Below are 19,820 nucleotides of genomic sequence, written 5' to 3'. Positions count from 1 at the left end.
GAAATCAAGCTTTGAAGATTAAGTGTTCATGAAAGTTTCTCTTTTTTCTCTCTTGTTATTTTTGGCCAAAATGAAGAAATGAGACAGCCTTGGAGGTCTTGGGGGTGTAGGATGAGTTGTGATTGTTTGGCTTAAAGGTGGATTAAAATAATATTAAAATATCTTAGGTGTATAACTACTAAAACTATATGTATCAGAACACTTGTAAAAACATCTCTAAAAATTATTTTCTGAGCTACTAGCATAAATGACACTAGTAACATATTTATTATGAGAGTAAAACCTGTATAACGAGGCCTTAGCATTGCTAAAATCATCAGAGAGTGCTGGTGCTAAGCTGCACCAGTAAACTGTAAACCCAGTTAAACCAATTTTCTGTTTTTAGCTAAAACTAACCAGGTAACCTTATAATATCATTCAAGAAGCTTCTAATACTAATATAATTATGATATTATCCTATTATCTCTCTTCTCTCATGAATCGAGTCCAGTTCATCAAATTGAGACTATTTATGAAAACTAGAACCAAAACTCCTAACCGTTACGGTTCAAAAACTAGGTTCTTCGTGATTGCGTTATCGAGCATGCCTCAGAAAAAGGTTCTATCTTAAAGATGACATAATGACAATGAGGATTAAGATACTTGATGATATAGCAGAAGTTCTCCCCTTACTGATCTTTCGGAGAAATCCGTATTTTCAAAAATGATCTCACGTACTCAAAAATCGGGGTTGTTACATTCTACCCTCCTTAAAGAAAATTTTTCCCTCAAAATTTCAGTTACCTGAGAATAGATGCGGGTAATCAGCTTTCATCTTATCTTCCAGTTCCCAGGTGTGATCTTCTTCTCCTCTTTGTCCCCAAGCTACTTTGACTAAGCGAACAGTCTTGCCTCTTAGCTGCTTATTACTTCTTTCTACGATCTAAACTGGTGATGCTTGATATGTCAAATCATTTCGTAACTGTACTGTCTCTGGTTGTAGAACGTGACTCTCATCGGGAATATATTTCTTAAATTGCGAGACATGAAAAACATCATGAAGGTTTGACAGGTATGGAGGAAGGGCTACTTGATAAGCTACTAGACTGACTCTTTTAAGTATTTGGAAAGGTCCTATGTATCGAGGGTTAAGCTTTTTAGTCTTAAGGGCTCTACCTATTCCAGTAGTTGGTGTTACTTTTAGAAAGACATGGTCTCCCTCACTAAACCCTAAGGGTCTACGTCTATTATCGGCATAGCTCTTTTGGCAGCTTTGTACTGTTTGGATCTTCTGACGAATCCCCTTTATCTTCTTAGTAGTTTCTTACACTAAATCTGGACCCAAGATACTAGCTTCTCCGTCATCATTCCAACACAATGGTGTCTGATATCTTCTTTCATAAAGAGCTTCATAAGGTGCCATACCGATACTTTGTTGGTAGCTGTTATTGTAGATGAATTCGATCAATGGAAAATATTTATCCCAACTGCCTTGGTTATCCATCACACAAGATCTTAGCATGTCTTCTAATGTCTGGATTGTCCGCTCTGATTGTCCGTCTGTTTGAGGATGGTATGTTGTACTCATGTGCAATTCCGTCCCAACGCTTTCTGGAAAGCACCCAAGAATCTAGAAGTAAACCTCGGATCTCGATCTGAAACAATTGACGAAGGTATCCCATGCAATCGTACGATTTCTTGAATATATATTCGTGCCAGCCTTTCTAATGTATAGTCAACTCGAATCAAAAGGAAATGCACCGATTTTGTCAACCAGTCCACAATCACCCAAACAGCATCGTGTCCTATTGAGGTCCTTGGCAATCCCGTGACAAAATCCATAGTGATCTGCTCCCATTTCCATTGTGGTATTTTCTAAGGGTTGTAGGGTTCTTGATGATTTTTGATGTTCCACCTTCACCTTCTGGCAGGTTAAACATTTTGAGACATAGTTAGCTACCTCTTTCTTTAAGCCCGGCCACCAGAACATTTGTTTCAAATCTTGATACATCTTTGTCACTCCAGGATGCATAAAAAATCTAGTTTGATGGGCTTCTGTAAGAATCTTTCGTCGCAAATCTCCAGAGAGAGGCACACAAATCCTATTTTTGTACCTCCATAGACCGCTACGATCTTGTCTTACAGCTTCTGGTTCCTCTGCTTTCATTTGTCTCAGTACCGTCATCATTCCTAAATCCTGTGCTTGTGCTTGCTGAATACTAATCTTAAAATCTGGTGTTATATGCAATTGGGCCAAATGGACTCCACTTGATGTCTCAGTCATAGCCAACTTAAGGTCCTCAAATTTCGTGAGTAACTTTTCTTCCTTTATTATCATCCAAGAGATACTCAAATTCTTCCTGCTCAAGGCGTCTGCCACCACATTCACTTTCCTTGGGTGATAACTTAACTTAAAATCATAGTCCTTCAAAAATTTCATCCACCTTCGCTGTCACATATTAAGATCTTTCTGGTCAAAGATATACTTTAAACTTTTGTGGTCGGAGAAAACTTCTAATTGAGTGTCATACAAATAGTGCCTCCCGATCTTCAGAGCAAACACCACTATAGCTAACTCCAAGTCATGCGTCGGATAATTTCGTTCATGAGGTCTTAGCTGTCGGGAAGCATAAGCCACCACATTTTTGTCTTGCATCAGAACACACCCAAGTACTTTATGAGAGGCATCACAGTATAATTCAAAAGATTTCTGCGGGTCGGGTAGTACTAATATAGGTGCAGTTGTTAACTTTTCCTTAAGCATCTTGAAACTTCTATCACACTCAGCCGTCCAGACAAACAGAACTTCCTTTTGTGTAAGGTAAGTCAAAGGTAAGGCTATCTGTGAAAACCCTTTGATGAACCTCCGGTAATATCCAGCAAGTCTGAGAAAACTCTGAACTTCTGTAATGGTCGTAGGTGGTTCCCATTACACTACTGCTTCAATTTTTGAAGCATCCACTGTAATTCCTCCCTGTGATATAACATGTCCCAAAAATGCCACCTTTTCTGTCCAGAGTTTGCACTTTGATAGTTTAGCATATAACTTTCGACTCCTCAGTATCTGCAATACAGTCCTTAGGTGCTCCTCATGCTCTCTTCCTGTCTTCGAATAGATGAGAATATCGTATATGAAAACTACTAGGAACTGATCAATGTATAGACAGAAAATACGATTCATGTAATCCATGAAAATTGCAGGAGCATTAGTTAGTCCAAACGACATAATCGTATACTCATAGTGACCATATCGAGTTCTAAATGTAGTCTTCGGTATATCTGACTCTTTCACTCGATTCTGGTGATAGCCCGATCGCAAATCAATCTTCGAGAACACAGTTGCACCTTTCAACTGATCCATCAAATCATCTATCCGTGGAAGTGGATACTTGTTCTTGATAGTGACTTTGTTTAGCTGTCGGTAATCTACGCAAAGTCTCATTCCACCATTCTTCTTCTTTACTAGCAATACTGGAGCTCCCCAAGGTGATGCATTGGGACGAATAAATTTCTTTCCAAATAGCTCATCCAACTACTTCTTCAACTCTGCAAGTTCCAATGGTGACATCCGGTACGGTGCTATAGATATTGGTCCAATTCTAGGTACTGGATTAATGCTGAACTCTATCTCTTACTGAGGGGGAAACTCAGGTATGTCATCCGAGAAAACATCATGAAATTCCTTCACCACTCGGATTCGTTCTAAACATAGTTCACTGTCATTCAAGCTAGCCGCTAACAGGACGTACCCCTCACAATCACTCCCATCTAAGGTAACTCTTACGAAATTCTTATATAAAGTATGAGACAGAAATGGTTTAATATCTAAACTATCAGATGGAATAACAGTAGTTCTCTCATAGCAATAAAGGAAAACATGATACTTAGATAACCAATCTAATCCTAGAATAACTTCTAAACCATATAGAGACAAACAGATTAGATCATGTATAAAAGTCCTATTTCTAATAGTTAATGGTACTTGCAGGCACACTAAACTAGTCAAATCATTTTGGGATGCAGGTGTATGGACAATTAGATCAAAGTTCAACTCAGAAAATCAAGTCCCAACTCACGAGCAACAGTTAAAGAAATAAAGGAATGTGATGCACCCAAGTCATACAGTACAGTTAGAAATCGATTCTTGACATAACATTGACCTTGGATCAGGGCGTCTGATTGCATAGCATCATTAGCAGTCATAGCAAAAACTCGACCTTGTTGCTGGGTTCGTACTTGATGAATGCGCATCATGTACCCTTTTTCTTATCTAAAAGAACCATAAAAAGAGCATAATCTCATTTATCAATGCAATTTCATGAACTAAATGATATATATTATGGTACATTTCTTTGAAATGGGTTTGTGTTGAATTTCAGGTGAAAAGAGCCACAAAAAGAGATGAAAATAACATATGAAGCTGGGCGTGCCACTTGAAGCTATGGGCGTGGCACACGAAGACAACATTCCAGCAAAGAAGGTTGAAGAATTTCACATGGGCGTGCCACTTGGAGCTATGGGCGTGGCACGCCAAGTTGTGAAGCCAAGTCTCAAAGAGGGCATGCCACTTGGTGCTATGGGCGTGGCACGCCAAGTTTGTGAAGCCAAGATGTCAAAGAGGGCGTGTCACTTGGTATTTTGGATGTGGCACGCCAGGCTTAAGTTCCAGAGGAGTGATTTTGAGCCCCACTATGGGCGTGGCACGCTAAGAAGTGGGCGTGGCATGCCGGGGCATATGCCAGCCTGACCTCCTCTCATTTAAATGAAAATATCTTGAGTTACACAACTTCAAATGGGGTGATTCTAGTGCCATTGGAAAGTAGACATCCAGTGCTTTCCAACCATATATAACACTTTATGATAAACACTAGAATTGATGAAGATATTGACCCCGAAAGCACAGGGAGCAAAAGCCGTCACTACAGAGTTACCAGTCTGACCTCTTCTTCTTCAAAGGGACATAACATGAATTGTAGAGGTCCAAATGATGTGATATTGGTGGCGTTAGAAATCTGACATCAAGAGATTTCCAACAATATATAACACTCTAGGGTGAACGTTAAAACCAGAGGTGAAAAAGGCCATTAATTCAGCATTGCAAAACTTGGCGTGCCACTTGATATCGAAGGCGTGGCACGCCAGCTTTATTTTCATAATGGGCATGCCACTTGGGGTTCTGGGCGTGGCACGCCAGTTCTAATGGCCAGAGAGCACCATTTAAGGCGTGGCACGCCAAAGAGTGGGCGTGGCACGCCAGTTTCATAATATATGGGCGTGGCACGCCAGAGTCATAATATATGGGCGTGGCACGCCAGAGAGTGGGCGTGGCACGCCGGGCTACCTGACAGACTGACCTATCCACTTTCAAATGAGCATAACTTGAGCAGCAAAGGTCCAAATGAGTTGATTCTAAAGGTGTTGGAAAGCTAACATCCAGGGCTTTCCAAAAATACATAATACTGCATAGTGTACATTCATTTTGAGGCCCAACCAACTCCATACTTTCAACGTTGCAAAGTGGGTCATACTCCAAAGGGCAAAATCAAAGTGGGTCATTCTCCCTGCAGCCCTTAACCTTCAATCAAGCCCACTCCAACTCTCATTCAAGCCACACTTATCAATCAATCAAGGCCATAAGAAGAGTCTAGAATAGTTTATTTTCATTTCATTGTAATTTGCTTTTAATTTCATTTAAGTTTGTAATTTAGGAGAGCCTATATAAGGGCCTTAGTTTCTTAGAATTACTCATGCTGGATTGGGGGAAGTCCTAGGACCATCTCCATTCACCATCAATTTCTCCTCTTTTCTTTCTTACTTTGTAAATAATTTAGTTATGAATTACTAACTCTTTCCATTGGGAAAGAGAGCTATATTGTTTTTCAATGGATTGATTGCTTTTATTATTCTTCTTCTATTCATCTCTCTTTGATTTACTAGAAAGGATTTCGTTCTTCATTATAGCATTCAATTATCTTGGAAAAGAGATTGAATGTATTTGGATTTTATGGGAATCTTGGGAAAGGAAACATGAAACCATGCTTGAAATCCCTTCTCACACTTGAAATCGTTCTTCATTATAGCATTCAATGCTTATTTTATCTTTCTTTCTTTTATTTACTTTATGGTTGTTTACATTTTCTGCACTTTACATTTCTAGCACTATACTTTCTTGTACTTTACTTTCCTTGCCATTTACTTTCTTGCACTTTATTGCTTTCCTTTATTTTCATATTATTTACATTTCCTTGTTGCTTATCACTCAAAATTTAATCCTTTAACTAGGATAATTAATCAACTATTGCTTGCTTTATCCAATTAATCTCTGTGGATACGATCCCATTCCATTGTGGGTTATTACTTGACGATAATTTGGTGCACTTGCCAAAGAACAGATTCATTATATGTGAGTAGTGAATTCCGGGTCATCAAGTTTTATGTTACTTTCTTGCTTTTTACCTTGATTGGTTGTATGACAGGTAGGAAAAGCAGAGCTTCAACTTCCTTTGATTCTGAACCTGAGAGGACCTTCCTTAGATTAAGGAGGGAAGCAATAGGGAAGAGAGTCATTGGTGCTGAGGAAGATGAAAAGTATTTTGAAACAAACATGGAGGAGAATATGGAGAATCATCATGAAGAAGATGTTCATAACCATGCCAGGGGAGGCCCAGTCAATCATGATAGGCAAGAAAGGAGAGTCTTAGGCTCCTACATCAACCCAAAATCCAGGAAATTATGGCAGCAGTACCCTAAAGTCAACAATTCATGACAATAATTTTGAGCTGAAGCCTCAGCTCAATACACTTGTTCAAAATAATTGCTCATATGTAGGAAGTGCCCAAGAAGATCCTAATCAACATCTCAGCACATTCTTGAGGATATGTGATACTGTAAAGTCCAACGGGGTACACCCAGACATCTACAAACCACTCTTCTTCCCTTTCTCACTCAGAGATAAGGCAGCAAAGTGGTTGGAATCATTCCCCAAGGATAGCCTAACTACATGGGAGGAGGTTGTGAACAGATTCCTTGCGAGATTTTACCCCTCACAAAGAATCAATAGGCTAAGAGCTGAGGTGCAAACTTTCAGACAACAAGATGGAGAAACACTCTATGAGGCCTGGGAGAGATTCAAAGATCTGACAAGAAGATGCCCACCGGAAATGTTCAATGAGTTGGTACAACTACATATCTTTTATAAGGGACTATCCTATGAAGCAAAGAAGGCAGTGGATCATTCTTCAGGAGGCTCACTTAGCAAAAAGAAAACCATTGAAGAGGCCATAGATGTCATTGAGATTGTAGCTAAAAATGAGTATTTCTATGCCTCAGAAAGGACTCAGAAGAAGGGAGTGCTAGAACTCAACTCTGTAGATGCTTTCTTAGCTCAGAACAAGGCAATTGTAGCTCAAATAGTAGTCTTAACCAAAAGGATGGAGGCCAACCAAGCCTCAGTCATTCAAGACCAAACTCCTCAACAAGAAAGTAATGCATCAGAATCTGAAGGTGACTGGGAACAAGCTAATTATGTGCACAATTCATCCAGAATACCATATGACCCATATTCTAAGACATACGACCCAAGTTGGAAGAACCACCCAAACTTTGGGTGGGGAAATCAACAAAACCACAACAAGCCTTATCCATCAAATCAGCATCCCAACCACAACCCCAACCATCAAACAGGGAACCATAGACCCTACCATAACTCACAAAACACATCATATCATAACAACCAACCCATACACAACAACCTCAATGAGGATGCACCATCCTCAACTATGCAACCATGCGAAATCAAGAGCAACTTTGAGAGGATGGAGGCTGAAATAGCACAACTATCATCCCAGATTTCAGGGGCAGTCTCCTCCCTCATGGATAGACAAGCATAAACTGACAGAAAGATAGATGCTAATCAAGAGGAATACAGGTCAAATCTGAAAAATCAAGGTAAAGCAATCTCAAAGTTGGAAGCACAAGTGTGGATTTTATCCAAGAAAATCCCACTTTCTACATACACATTTCCCAGCGATATGGCTAACCCAAGAGGGGAATGCAAAGCCATAACTCTAAGAAGTGGGAAGGTTGTAGAGAAAGGAACCCCAAGCAAAGATAATCATGAAGGGGTTGCACCAAAACTTGGGAATGAGGATGAAGGGGAGATTCCAGCTTCACCTCCACCAAAAGCAGTTTTGAAGCCCTATGTGCCAAAGTCACCATACCCGCAAAGTCTGAGAAAAGATGGGAAGGATGGCCAGTTCTCTAAGTTCCTAGAGATCTTTAAGAGGCTCCAAATCAACATACCATTTGCTGAGGCATTAGAACAAATGCCATTCTATGCCAAGTTCTTGAAGGAGCTTATAACTAAAAAGAGGAACTGTAAGGCAAAAGAAACCATAGTATTGACTGAGGAGTGCAGCTCCATCATACAGAAGAAGTTGCCTCAAAAGCTAAAGGACCTAGGGAGTTTTCAAATCTCCTACATCATAGGGGACATCACTATTGAGAAAGCTTTGTGTGATTTGGAAGCTAACATAAATCTTATGTCCCTAAGTATGATGAGAAGGATGAAGATTGAAGAAGCCAAGCCAACAAGAATAGCACTCCAATTGGCTGACAGAACATTTAAGTTTCCACATGGGGTGGTGGAAGACTTGCTAGTGAAAGTAGGAGAATTCATCTTCCCTGCTGATTTCGTTGTGCTAGACATGGAAAAAGAGGCCAAACGTCAATTATCCTAGGAAGGGGAACTAGTCTTGAGATTGCATAAAGAGAAAATGGTCTTCAACGTCTTTAAAGCAATGAGTTACCCCAAGGAACCCATAGGAGAATACATGCTGGTAGACACCATGGAACAGATAGTTCAAGAAGTCATGGGAGAAGAACAATGTGAAGAAAACATTGAGTTGGCGCAAGCACCAGATGGAAAACTACCACAAGCAACCATGAGGAACTCAATCATGCCAACTACCACAGACAACAAAGATGCAGAGTCACCAAAACTAGAGCTGAAAGCTTTACCACCCAGCTTGAAGTATGCATATCTGGGTGCTAACAATACTTACCCAGTAATCATAAATTCAAGTCTGAGTAAGGAACAAAAAAAGGAACTTATCCAAGTGCTGAGATAACACAAGGATGCCATAGGCTGGACACTCTCAGATTTAAAGGGGATCAGTCCTTCAATGTACATGTATAAAATCTTACTTGAAGAGGATGCCAATCCCTCAAGACAGTAACAAAGGAGGCTTTAACCCAACTATGAATGAAGTGGTTCAGAAAGAAGTGTTGAAATTGTGGCAAGCAGGGGTGATCTACCCCATCTCAGACAGCCCTTGGGTAAGCCCAGTACAAGTAGAAGAAAGGAGGAATCACTGTTGTGGCAAATGAGAAGAATGAACTGATACCCACAAGGACGGTGACTGGATGGCGTATGTGCATTGACTATCGGAAACTTAATGAAGCCACCCGGAAGGATCACTTTCCCCTACCCTTCATGGATCAAATGTTTGAAAGATTGGCAGGACATGAGTATTATTGTTTCCTGGACGGGTACTCGGGCTACAACCAAATTGTTGTAGACCCCAAGGATCAGGAAAAAACTTCATTTACTTGTCCATATGGTGTATTTGCTTATAGGAGAGTGCCTTTTGGATTGTGCAATGCACCTGCAACATTCCAAAGGTGCATGCTCTCCATTTTTTCAGATATGATTGAGAAGTTCATAGAAGTATTTATGGACGACTTTCTGTGTTTGGGGACTCATATTCTGATTGCCTATACCATCTTTTTCTTGTGCTAAAAAGGTGTGAAGAAACCAACCTTGTTTTAAACTGGAAGAAGTGCCATTTTATGGTAACTGAAGGGGTGGTTCTTGGTCACAAGATTTCAAGAGATGGCATAGAAGTAGACAGAGCAAAAGTGGAAGTAATTGAAAAATTACCTCCACCTTGCAATGTCAAAGCAATCAGAAGCTTTTTGGGACACGTTGGGTTCTATAGGAGGTTTATTAAAGATTTTTCAAAGATTGCAAAACCCCTTAGCAATCTACTTGTCTCAAATATTCCTTTTGATTTTGATAGAGAATGTATGGTATCCTTTGATGAACTCAAAAAGAAACTTTCCTCTGCACCTATCATAGTGATGAGCGGATAATTTATACACTTTTTGGCATTGTTTTTAGTATGTTTTTTATAGTTTTAGTTGAGTTTTTAGTATATTTTTATTAGTTTTTAGTTAAAATTCACTTTTCTGGATTTTACTATGAGTTTGTGTGTTTTTCTGTGATTTCAGGTATTTTCTGGCTGAAATTGAGGGCCCTGAGCAAAAATCTGATTCAGAGACTGAAAAGGACTGCAGATGCTGTTGGATTCTGACCTCCCTGCACTCGAAGTGGATTTTCTGGAGCTACAGAAGCCCAATTGGCGCGCTCTCAACGGCGTTGGAAAGTAGACATCCTGGGCTTTCCAGCAATATATGATAGTCCATACTTTGCCCAAGATTTGATGGCCCAAACCGGTGTTCAAAGTCACCTCAAGAAATCCCAGCGTTAAACGCTGGAACTGGCACCCAAATGGGAGTTAAACGCCCAAACTGGCATAAAAGCTGGCGTTTAACTCCAAGAAGAGTCTCTGCACGAAAATGCTTCATTGCTCAGCCCAAGCACACACCAAGTGGGCCCGGAAGTGGATTTTTATGTCATTTACTCATCTCTGTAAACCTTAGGCTACTAGTTATCTATAAGTAGGACCTTTTACTATTGTATTAGAGGACTTTGGTAGCTATCTTCGCTTTATGCTATCTTAGATCATTGGGAGGCTGGCCATTCGGCCATGCCTAGACCTTATGCTTATGTATTTTCAACGGTGGAGTTTCTACACACCATAGATTAAGGTGTGGAGCTCTGCTGTACCTCGAGTATTAATGCAATTACTATTGTTCTTCCATTCAATTCCGCTTGTTCTTGTTCTAAGATATCACTTGTTCTTCAACTTGATGAATGTGATGATCCGTGACACCCATCATCATTCTCACTTATGAACAAGGTGACTGACAACCACTTTTGTTCTACAAGCAACCAAGGCTCTAGTGAATATCTCTTGGATTCCTGATTGCACGATGCATGGTTGATCGCCTGACAACCGAGTGCTCGCCTGACAAACGAGCCAACCATTCCGTGAGATCAGAGTCTTCGTGGTATAGGCGAGAACTGATGGCAGCATTCAAGAGAATCCGGAAGGTCTAACCTTGTCTGTGGCATTCTGAGTAGGATTCAATGACTGAATGACTGTGACGTGCTTCAAACTCCTAGCAGGCGGGGCGTTAGTGACAGACGCAAAAGTATCGATGGATATTATTCCGGCCTGACCGAGAACCGACAGCTGAATTCCGCTATGCCGTGACAGGGCATATGCAATCGCTTTCACTGAGAGGATGGGAGGTAGCCATTGACAACGGTAAAACCCTACACGAGCTTGCCATGGAAAGGAGTAAGAAGGATTGGATGAAGACAGTAGGAAAGCAGAGAGACGGAAGGGAAGGCATCTTCATGCGCTTATCTGAAGTTCCTACCAATGAATTACATAAGTATCTCTATCTTTATCTTTTATGTTATTTTCGTTCATCACCATATACATTTGAGTCTGCCTGACTAAGATTTGCAAGATGACCATAGCTTGCTTCATACTAACAATCTCCGTGGGATCGACCCTTACTCACGTAAGGTATTACTTGGACGACCCAGTGCACTTGCTGGTTAGTTGTGCGAAGTTGTGTAATGCCATGGAATTGAACTACCAAGTTTTTGGAGTTCATGACCGGGGATTATGAGAGTTGTGAAAAGTATTGTTCACAATTTTGCGCACCAAGTTTTTGGCGCCGTTGCCGGGGATTGTTCAAGTTTTGAGCAAGCTTTTGGTAACAATGCCAGGGATTGTTCAGTTTGGACAAACTGACGGTACATCTTGTTGCTTAGATTAGGTATTTTTTTTCGAAATTCTTGAAGATGAATTCTAGAGTTTCATGATGATTTGTTGAAATCTGGCTGGCTGAGAAGCCATGTCTAATCTCATTGGACCGAGGTTTCAACTTATCATCACAAGAGCTTGTTGATTTTTATCAATCTTGCTTTTGGAGCAGTGATCTGCTAAGGCTTGGCTGGCCTTTGGCCATGTCTAGTGTTTTGGACCGAAGCTTTCTTTGAAAGCTTGGCTGGCTGTGAAGCCATGTCTAATTCCTGGACCGGAGTCTTAGACTAGCATTGCACTGATTCCTGGAATTCTCATTAAGAATTTTGATATCTTTTTCCACTTAATTTTCGAAAAACACAAAAAAATAAAAAAAAAATTTCATAAAAACCAAAAATATGTTATGTTCCTTGCTGAGACACTAGTCTCATCTTAAGTTTGGTGTCAATTGCATACATTCATTCATGTATCTTAAGGATCTTCAAGTAATTCTTGATGATTTCTTACTCTGATCTTTGAATTCTTTTGGCTTGAGTGTTTATGTGTCTCATATAGTGTCAGTAATATACAAACTGCTAAGTTTGGTGTCTTGCATGCATTGTTATTTCATTCTTGTTGCATTTTGATTATTAAAAATCCAAAAATATTTTTAATTTGTGTCTTTTCAAGTCAATAATACAAAGAATTGAAGATTCAGAACATGCTGCAGAGGAATTATACAGAAAAAGCTGAGCATTCAAAAATGCCCAGTGAAGAAGACAGACTGGCGTTTAAACGCCAGCCAGGGTACCTGGTTGGGCGTTTAACGCCCAAAGAGGTAGCATTTTGGGTGTTAAACGCCAGAATGGAGGCCATTCTGGGCGTTTAACGCCAGGATGGCAAAGGGGGAAGATTTTGTTTTTCAAATCATTTTTTTTCAAGTTTTCTAAGCTTTTCAAAATCAAATCTTTTTCAAATCATATCTTTTCAATCAAATGTTTTCAAAATCAATTCCTTTCCTTTTTCAAAGATACTTACTAACAATTAATGATTTGATTGAACATCTCAAATATGTTGCCTTTTCTGTTGAGGAAGGTTTAATGTTTGAATCATATCTTTTCTTGTTAGACAAGTCATTGATTTTCAAAATCAAATCTTTTAAAAAATTGTTTTCAAAACATATCTTTTAAAATCGTTTTTAAATCAAATCTTTTCAATCATATCTCTTTAAACTAATCTTTTTCAAAATCAGTTTTCAATCAAATCTTTTTAACTTCTAATTTCAAAATCTTTTTCAAAAATCACTTGATTTCTTTTCCACTTTCAATTTTCGAAAATTATCAATCAATTTTTAAAATGTTTTTGACATCTTTCTAATTAATTTTCGAAAACTCTCTTCCCTCCTTCTCACATCCTTCTATTTATGGAGTACTACTCCTTCTTAATGCACAATTCGAACTTTATCTCATCAAAGTTCGAATTCTTCTACCTTCTTTCTTCTATTTTTCTTTTCCTCTGACACCTCAAGGAATCTCTATACTGTGACATAGAGGATTCCACATCTTCTGCTTCTCTTCTCTTTCATATGAGCAGGAGCAGAGACAAAGACATTCTTGTTGAAGCTGACCCTGAACCTGAAAGGACCTTGAAGCGAAAGCTAAGAGAAGCTAAGGCACAACTCTCTATAGAGGACCTAACAGAAATCTTCAAAGAAGAAGAACCCATGGCAGCCGAAAACAACAACAATGCCAACAATGCAAGGAAGGTGTTGGGTGACTTTACTGCACCTACTCCCGACTTCTATGGGAGAAGCATCTCTATCCCTGCCATTGGAGCAAACAACTTTGAGCTTAAGCCTCAATTAGTTTCTCTAATGCAACAGAATTGCAAATTCCATGGACTTCCAATGGAAGATCCTCATCAGTTTTTAGCTGAGTTCTTGCAAATCTGTGACACAGTCAAGACTAATGGGGTTGACCCTGAGGTCTACAGACTGATGCTATTCCCTTTTGCTGTAAGAGACAGAGCTAGAATATGGTTGGACTCACAACCTAAAGATAGCCTGGACTCTTGGGAAAAGCTAGTCAATGCCTTCTTGGCAAAGTTCTTTCCACCTCAAAAATGGAGTAAGCTTAGAGTGGAAGTCCAAACCTTCAGACAGAAGGATGGAGAATCCCTCTATGAAGCTTGGGAAAGATACAAACAATTAATCAGAAAATGTCCCTCAGACATGCTTTCTGAATGGAGCATCATAGGTATTTTCTATGATGGTCTCTCTGAACTATCCAAGATGTCTTTGGATAGCTCTGCGGGAGGATCTCTTCATCTGAAGAAGACGCCAACAGAGGCTCAGGAACTAATTGAGATGGTTGCAAATAACCAATTCATGTACACTTCTGAAAGGAATCCTGTGAACAATGGGACAAGTCAGAAGAAAGGAGTTCTTGAGATTGATGCTCTGAATGCCATTCTGGCTCAGAACAAGATATTGACTCAACAAGTCAATTTGATTTCTCAAAGTCTGTCTGGAATGCAAAATGCACCTGGCAGTACTAAGGATGCTTCATCTGAGGAAGAAGCTTATGATCCTGAGAACCCTTCAATGGAAGAGGTGAATTACCTAGGAGAGCCCTATGGAAACACCTATAATTCTTCATGGAGAAATCATCCAAATTTCTCATGGAAAGAATCAAGAGAGACCTCAACAAGGTTTCAATAACAATAATGGTGGAAGAAACAGGTTTAGCAATGGCAAGCCTTTTCCATCATCTTCTCAGCAACAGACAGAGAGTTCTAAGCAGAATACCTCTGACTTAGCAACAATGGTCTCTGATCTAATCAAAACCACTCAAAGTTTCATGAATGAAACAAGGTCCTCCATCAGAAATTTGGAAGGACAAGTGGGTCAGCTGAGCAAGAAAATTACTGAACTCCTTCCTAGTACTCTCCCAAGCAACACAGAAGAAAATCCAAAAGGAGAGTGCAAAGCTATTAACATGGCCGAATTCTGGGAGGAAGGAGAGGCAGTGAACGCCACTGAGGAAGACCTCAATGGGCGTGCACTGGCCTCCACTGAGTTCCCCAATGAGGAACCATGGGAATCTGAGGCTCAAAATGAGACCATAGAGATTCCATTGGACTTACTTCTGCCTTTCATGAGCTCTGATGAGTATTCTTCCTCTGAAGAGGATGAGTATGTCACTGAAGAGCAAGTTGTTAAATACCTTGGAGCAATCATGAAGCTAAATGACAAGTTATTTGGAAATGAGACTTGGGAAAATGAACCTCCTTTGCTCACCAAAGAACTGGATGACTTGTCTAGGCAGAAATTACCTCAAAAGAGACAAGATCCTGGGAAGTTTTCAATACCTTGTACCATAGGCACCATGACCTTCAAGAAGGCTCTGTGTGACTTAGGGTCAAGTGTAAACCTCATGCCTCTCTCTGTAATGGAGAAGCTAGGGATCTTTGAGGTGCAAGCTGCAAGAATCTCACTAGAGATGGCAGACAACTCAAGAAAACAAGCTTATGGACTTGTAGAGAATGTTTTGGTTAAGATTGAAGACCACTACATCCCTACTGATTTCATAGTCCTAGAGACTGGGAAGTGCATGGATGAAACCATCATCCTTGGCAGACCCTGCCTAGCCACAGCAAAGGCTGTGATTGATGTTGATAGAGGAGAGTTAATCATTCAAGTGAATGAAGAATCCTTTGTGTTTAAGGCTCAAGGATATCCCTCTATCACCATGGAGAAGAAGCATGAAGAGCTTCTCTCAAATCAGAGACAAACAGAGCCCCCACAGTCAAACTCTAAGTTTGGTGTTGGGAGGCCACAACCAAACTCTAAGTTTGGTGTTGAACCCCCACAGCCAAACTCTAAGTTTGGTGTTGGGAGGTTCCAACATGACTCTGAGTATCTGTGAGGCTCCATGAGAGTCCTCTGTCAAGCTAATGACATTAAAGAAGCGCTTGTTGGGAGGCAACCCAATGTTTTATAATTAACTATTTCCTTTTGTTATTTTATCTTTTTTGTAGGTTGGTGATCATGAGAAGTCACAAAATCAATGAAAAAAGCAAAAACAAAATGAAAAACAGGAAGAAAAATAGCACACCCTGGAGGAAGATGTTGCTGGCGTTTAAACGCCAGTGAGGTTAGCTGTTGAGCGTTTAACACCCAGTCTGGCACCATTCTGGGCGTTTAACGCCAGAAAGGGGCACCAGACTGGCGTTAAACGCCAGAAAAGGGCAAGAACCTGGCGTTAAACGCCAGGAATGGGCACCAGCCCGGCGTTTAACGCCAGAAATGGCTCAAAACGTGATTTTGAGCAACATTTGGTGCATGGATGACTTTTCCTTGACACCACAGGATCTGTGGACCCCACAAAACCCCCACCTAACCTTCCATTCAAATTCAAACCACTTTCCTACCCAAACCCAACCATTATGGCCGAACTCCATCTCCCCTCTCTCCTATAAATACCCTTCTTCACTCCTTCATTTTCACACAACCTAAACACCAATTCTCCCCTTCTTTGGCCGAATACAAAGCCATCCCTTTCTCCCTCATTTCTTTTTCTTCTACTCTCTTCTTTCTTCTTTTGCTCGAGGACGAGCAAACCTTTTAAGTTTGGTGTGGTAAAAGCGTTGCTTTTTCGTTTTTCCATAACCATTTATGGCATCCAAGGCCGGAGAAACCTCTAGAAAGAGGAAAGGGAAGGCAAAAGCTTCCACCTCCGAGTCATGGGAGATGGAGAGATTCATCTCAAGGGTGCATCAAGACCACTTCTATGAAGTTGTGGCCTTGAAGAAGGTGATCCCCGAGGTCCCCTTTTCACTCAAAAAGGGTGAATATCCGGAGATCCGCCATGAGATCCGAAGAAGAGGTTGGGAAGTACTTACCAACCCCATTCAACAAGTCGGAATCTTGATGGTTCAAGAGTTCTATGCCAATGCATGGATCACAAAGAACCATGATCAAAGTATGAACCCGAATCCAAAGAATTATCTTACTATGGTTCAGGGGAATTACTTGGATTTTAGTCCGGAAAGTGTAAGGTTGGCATTCAATTTGCCCATGATGCAAGGAGATGAACATCCTTACACTAGAAGGGTCAACTTTGATCAAAGGTTGGACCAAGTCCTCACAGTCATATGTGAAGAGGGCGCACAATGGAAGAGAGATTTAAGAGGCAAGCCGGTTCAATTGAGAAGGCATGACCTCAAACCCGTGGCTAGAGGATGGTTGGAGTTCATCCAACGCTCAATCATTCCCACTAGCAACCGGTCCGAAGTTACTCTAGACCGGGCCATCATGATTCATAGCATCATGATTGGAGAAGAAGTGGAAGTTCATGAGGTTATAGCCCAAGAACTCTATAAAGTGGCGGACAAGTCTTCCACCTTGGCAAGGCTAGCCTTTCCTCATCTCATTTGTCACCTCTGTTATTCAGTTGGAGTTGACATAGAAGGAGATACCCCCATTGATGAGGACAAGCCCATTACCAAGAAAAGGATGGAGTACACAAGAGACCCCACTCATCATGAGATCGCTGAGATTCCTCAAGGGATGCACTTTCCTCCACAAAACTATTGGGAGCAACTAAACACCTCCCTAGGAGAACTGAGTTCCAACATGGGACAACTAAGGGTGGAGCATCAAGAACACTCCATCATCCTTCATGAAATTAGAGAAGACCAAAGAATCATGAGGGAGGAGCAACAAAGACAAGGAAGAGACACTGAGGAGCTCAAGCACTCCATAGGATCTTCAAGAGGAAGAAAGAGCCGCCATCACTAAGGTGGACCCGTTCTTTGATTTCCTTGTTCTTTATTCTTCTGTTTTTCAAATTTTATGCTTATGTTTATCCATGTTTGTGTCTTGTGATCATTAGTGTCTTAGTGTCTATGCCTTAAAGTTATGAATGCCCTATGAATCCATCACCTTTCTTGAATAAAAACGTGCTTAATTGAGAAAAAAGGAAAGAATTGCATGAATTTTGAATTTTATAATAGTTTAATTATTTTGATGTGGTGGCAATACTCTTGTTCTCTGAATGTATGCTTAAACACTGCATATGTATCTTGAATTTGTGGTTCATGAAGGTTGGCTCTTGAAAGAATGATGAAAAAGGAGACATGTTACTGAGGATCTGAAAAATCATTTAAAAATGATTCTTGAAGCAAGAAAAAGCAGTGAATACAAAAAAAAAAAAGAGAAAGAAGAAAACCGAAAAAAAAAGAAAAAAAAGAAAAAGAAAGAATAAAGTTGTGATCCAAGGCAAAAAGAGTGTGCTTAAGAACCCTGGACACCTCTAATTGGGGACTTTAGCAAAGCTGAGTCACAATCTGAAAAGGTTCACCCAATTATGTGTCTGTGGCATGTATGTATCCGGTGGTAATACTGGAAGACAGAGTGCTTTGGGCCACGGCCAAGACTCAATAAGTAGCTGTGTTCAAAAATCATCATACTTAACTAGGAGAATCAATAACACTATCTGGATTCTGAGTTCCTAAAGAAGCCAACCATTCTGAATTTCAAAGGATAGAGTGAGATGCCAAAACTGTTCAGAGGCAAAAAGCTAAAAGCCCCGCTCATCTAATTAATACTGATCTTCATAGATGTTTTTGGAATTCATTGCATATTCTCTTCTTTTTATCTTATTTGATTTTCAGTTGCTTGAGGACAAGCAACAATTTAAGTTTGGTGTTGTGATGAGCGGATAATTTATACACTTTTTGGCATTGTTTTTAGTATGTTTTTGATAGTTTTAGTTGAGTTTTTAGTATATTTTTATTAGTTTTTAGTTAAAATTCACTTTTCTGGATTTTACTATGAGTTTGTGTGTTTTTCTGTGATTTCAGGTATTTTCTGGCTGAAATTGAGGGACCTGAGCAAAAATCTGATTCAGAGACTGAAAAGGACTGCAGATGCTGTTGGATTCTAACCTCCCTGCACTCGAAGTGAATTTTCTGGAGCTACAGAAGCCCAATTGGCGCGCTCTCAACGGCGTTGGAAAGTAGACATCCTGGGCTTTCCAGCAATATATGATAGTCAATACTTTGCCCAAGATTTGATGGCCCAAACCGGCGTTCAAAGTCACCTCAAGAAATCCCAGCGTTAAACGCTGGAACTGGCACCCAAATGGGAGTTAAACGCCCAAACTGGCATAAAAGCTGGCGTTTAACTCCAAGAAGAGTCTCTGCACGAAAATGCTTCATTGCTCAGCCCAAGCACACACCAAGTGGGCCCGAAAGTGGATTTTTATGTCATTTACTCATCTCTGTAAACCTTAGGCTACTAGTTATCTATAAGTAGGACCTTTTACTATTGTATTAGAGGACTTTGGTAGCTATCTTCGCTTTATGCTATCTTAGATCATTGGGAGGCTGGCCATTCGGCCATGCCTAGACCTTATGCTTATGTATTTTCAACGGTGGAGTTTCTACACACCATAGATTAAGGTGTGGAGCTCTGCTGTACCTCGAGTATTAATGCAATTACTATTGTTCTTCCATTCAATTCCGCTTGTTCTTGTTCTAAGATATCACTTGTTCTTCAACTTGATGAATGTGATGATCCGTGACACTCATCATCATTCTCACTTATGAACAAGGTGACTGACAACCACTTTTGTTCTACAAGCAACCAAGGCTCTAGTGAATATCTCTTGGATTCCTGATTGCACGATGCATGGTTGATCGCCTGACAACCGAGTGCTCGCCTGACAAACGAGCCAACCATTCCGTGAGATCAGAGTCTTCGTGGTATAGGCGAGAACTGATGGCAGCATTCAAGAGAATCCGGAGGGTCTAACCTTGTCTGTGGCATTCTGAGTAGGATTCAATGACTGAATGACTGTGACGTGCTTCAAACTCCTAGCAGGCGGGGCGTTAGTG

The 19,820-nt window shown here is 40.4% G+C and overlaps 2 protein-coding genes and 1 non-coding gene across 3 annotated transcripts; 1 reads left to right on the top strand and 2 right to left on the bottom strand.

Moving 5' to 3' along the window:
• Positions 1 to 3,610: 3,610 nt before the first annotated feature.
• LOC130934091 (uncharacterized) lies at positions 3,611 to 4,182 on the bottom strand. Its single transcript, XM_057863680.1, has 2 exons — positions 4,056 to 4,182; positions 3,611 to 3,894 (listed from the first exon to the last, which is right to left on the bottom strand). The coding sequence occupies exons 1-2, from the start codon at positions 4,180 to 4,182 to the stop codon at positions 3,611 to 3,613; spliced, it is 411 nt and encodes a 136-aa protein (XP_057719663.1).
• Positions 4,183 to 8,009: 3,827 nt separating this feature from the next.
• LOC130934090 (uncharacterized) lies at positions 8,010 to 8,717 on the top strand. The gene has a single exon (XM_057863679.1). It carries the CDS (start codon positions 8,010 to 8,012, stop codon positions 8,715 to 8,717), a length of 708 nt encoding a protein of 235 aa, XP_057719662.1.
• A 5,332-nt stretch (positions 8,718 to 14,049) lies between these two features.
• On the bottom strand, positions 14,050 to 14,157 carry LOC130937781 (small nucleolar RNA R71). The gene has a single exon (XR_009068981.1). It is a non-coding gene; the product is annotated as a small nucleolar RNA R71 (small nucleolar RNA).
• Between the last annotated feature and the right edge of the window lie 5,663 nt (positions 14,158 to 19,820).

The sequence above is a fragment of the Arachis stenosperma genome, chromosome 6 (genome assembly GCF_014773155.1).
Source record: "Arachis stenosperma cultivar V10309 chromosome 6, arast.V10309.gnm1.PFL2, whole genome shotgun sequence".
Taxonomy (NCBI): domain Eukaryota; kingdom Viridiplantae; phylum Streptophyta; class Magnoliopsida; order Fabales; family Fabaceae; genus Arachis; species Arachis stenosperma.
This window is presented reverse-complemented; position numbering and strand designations above follow the sequence as displayed.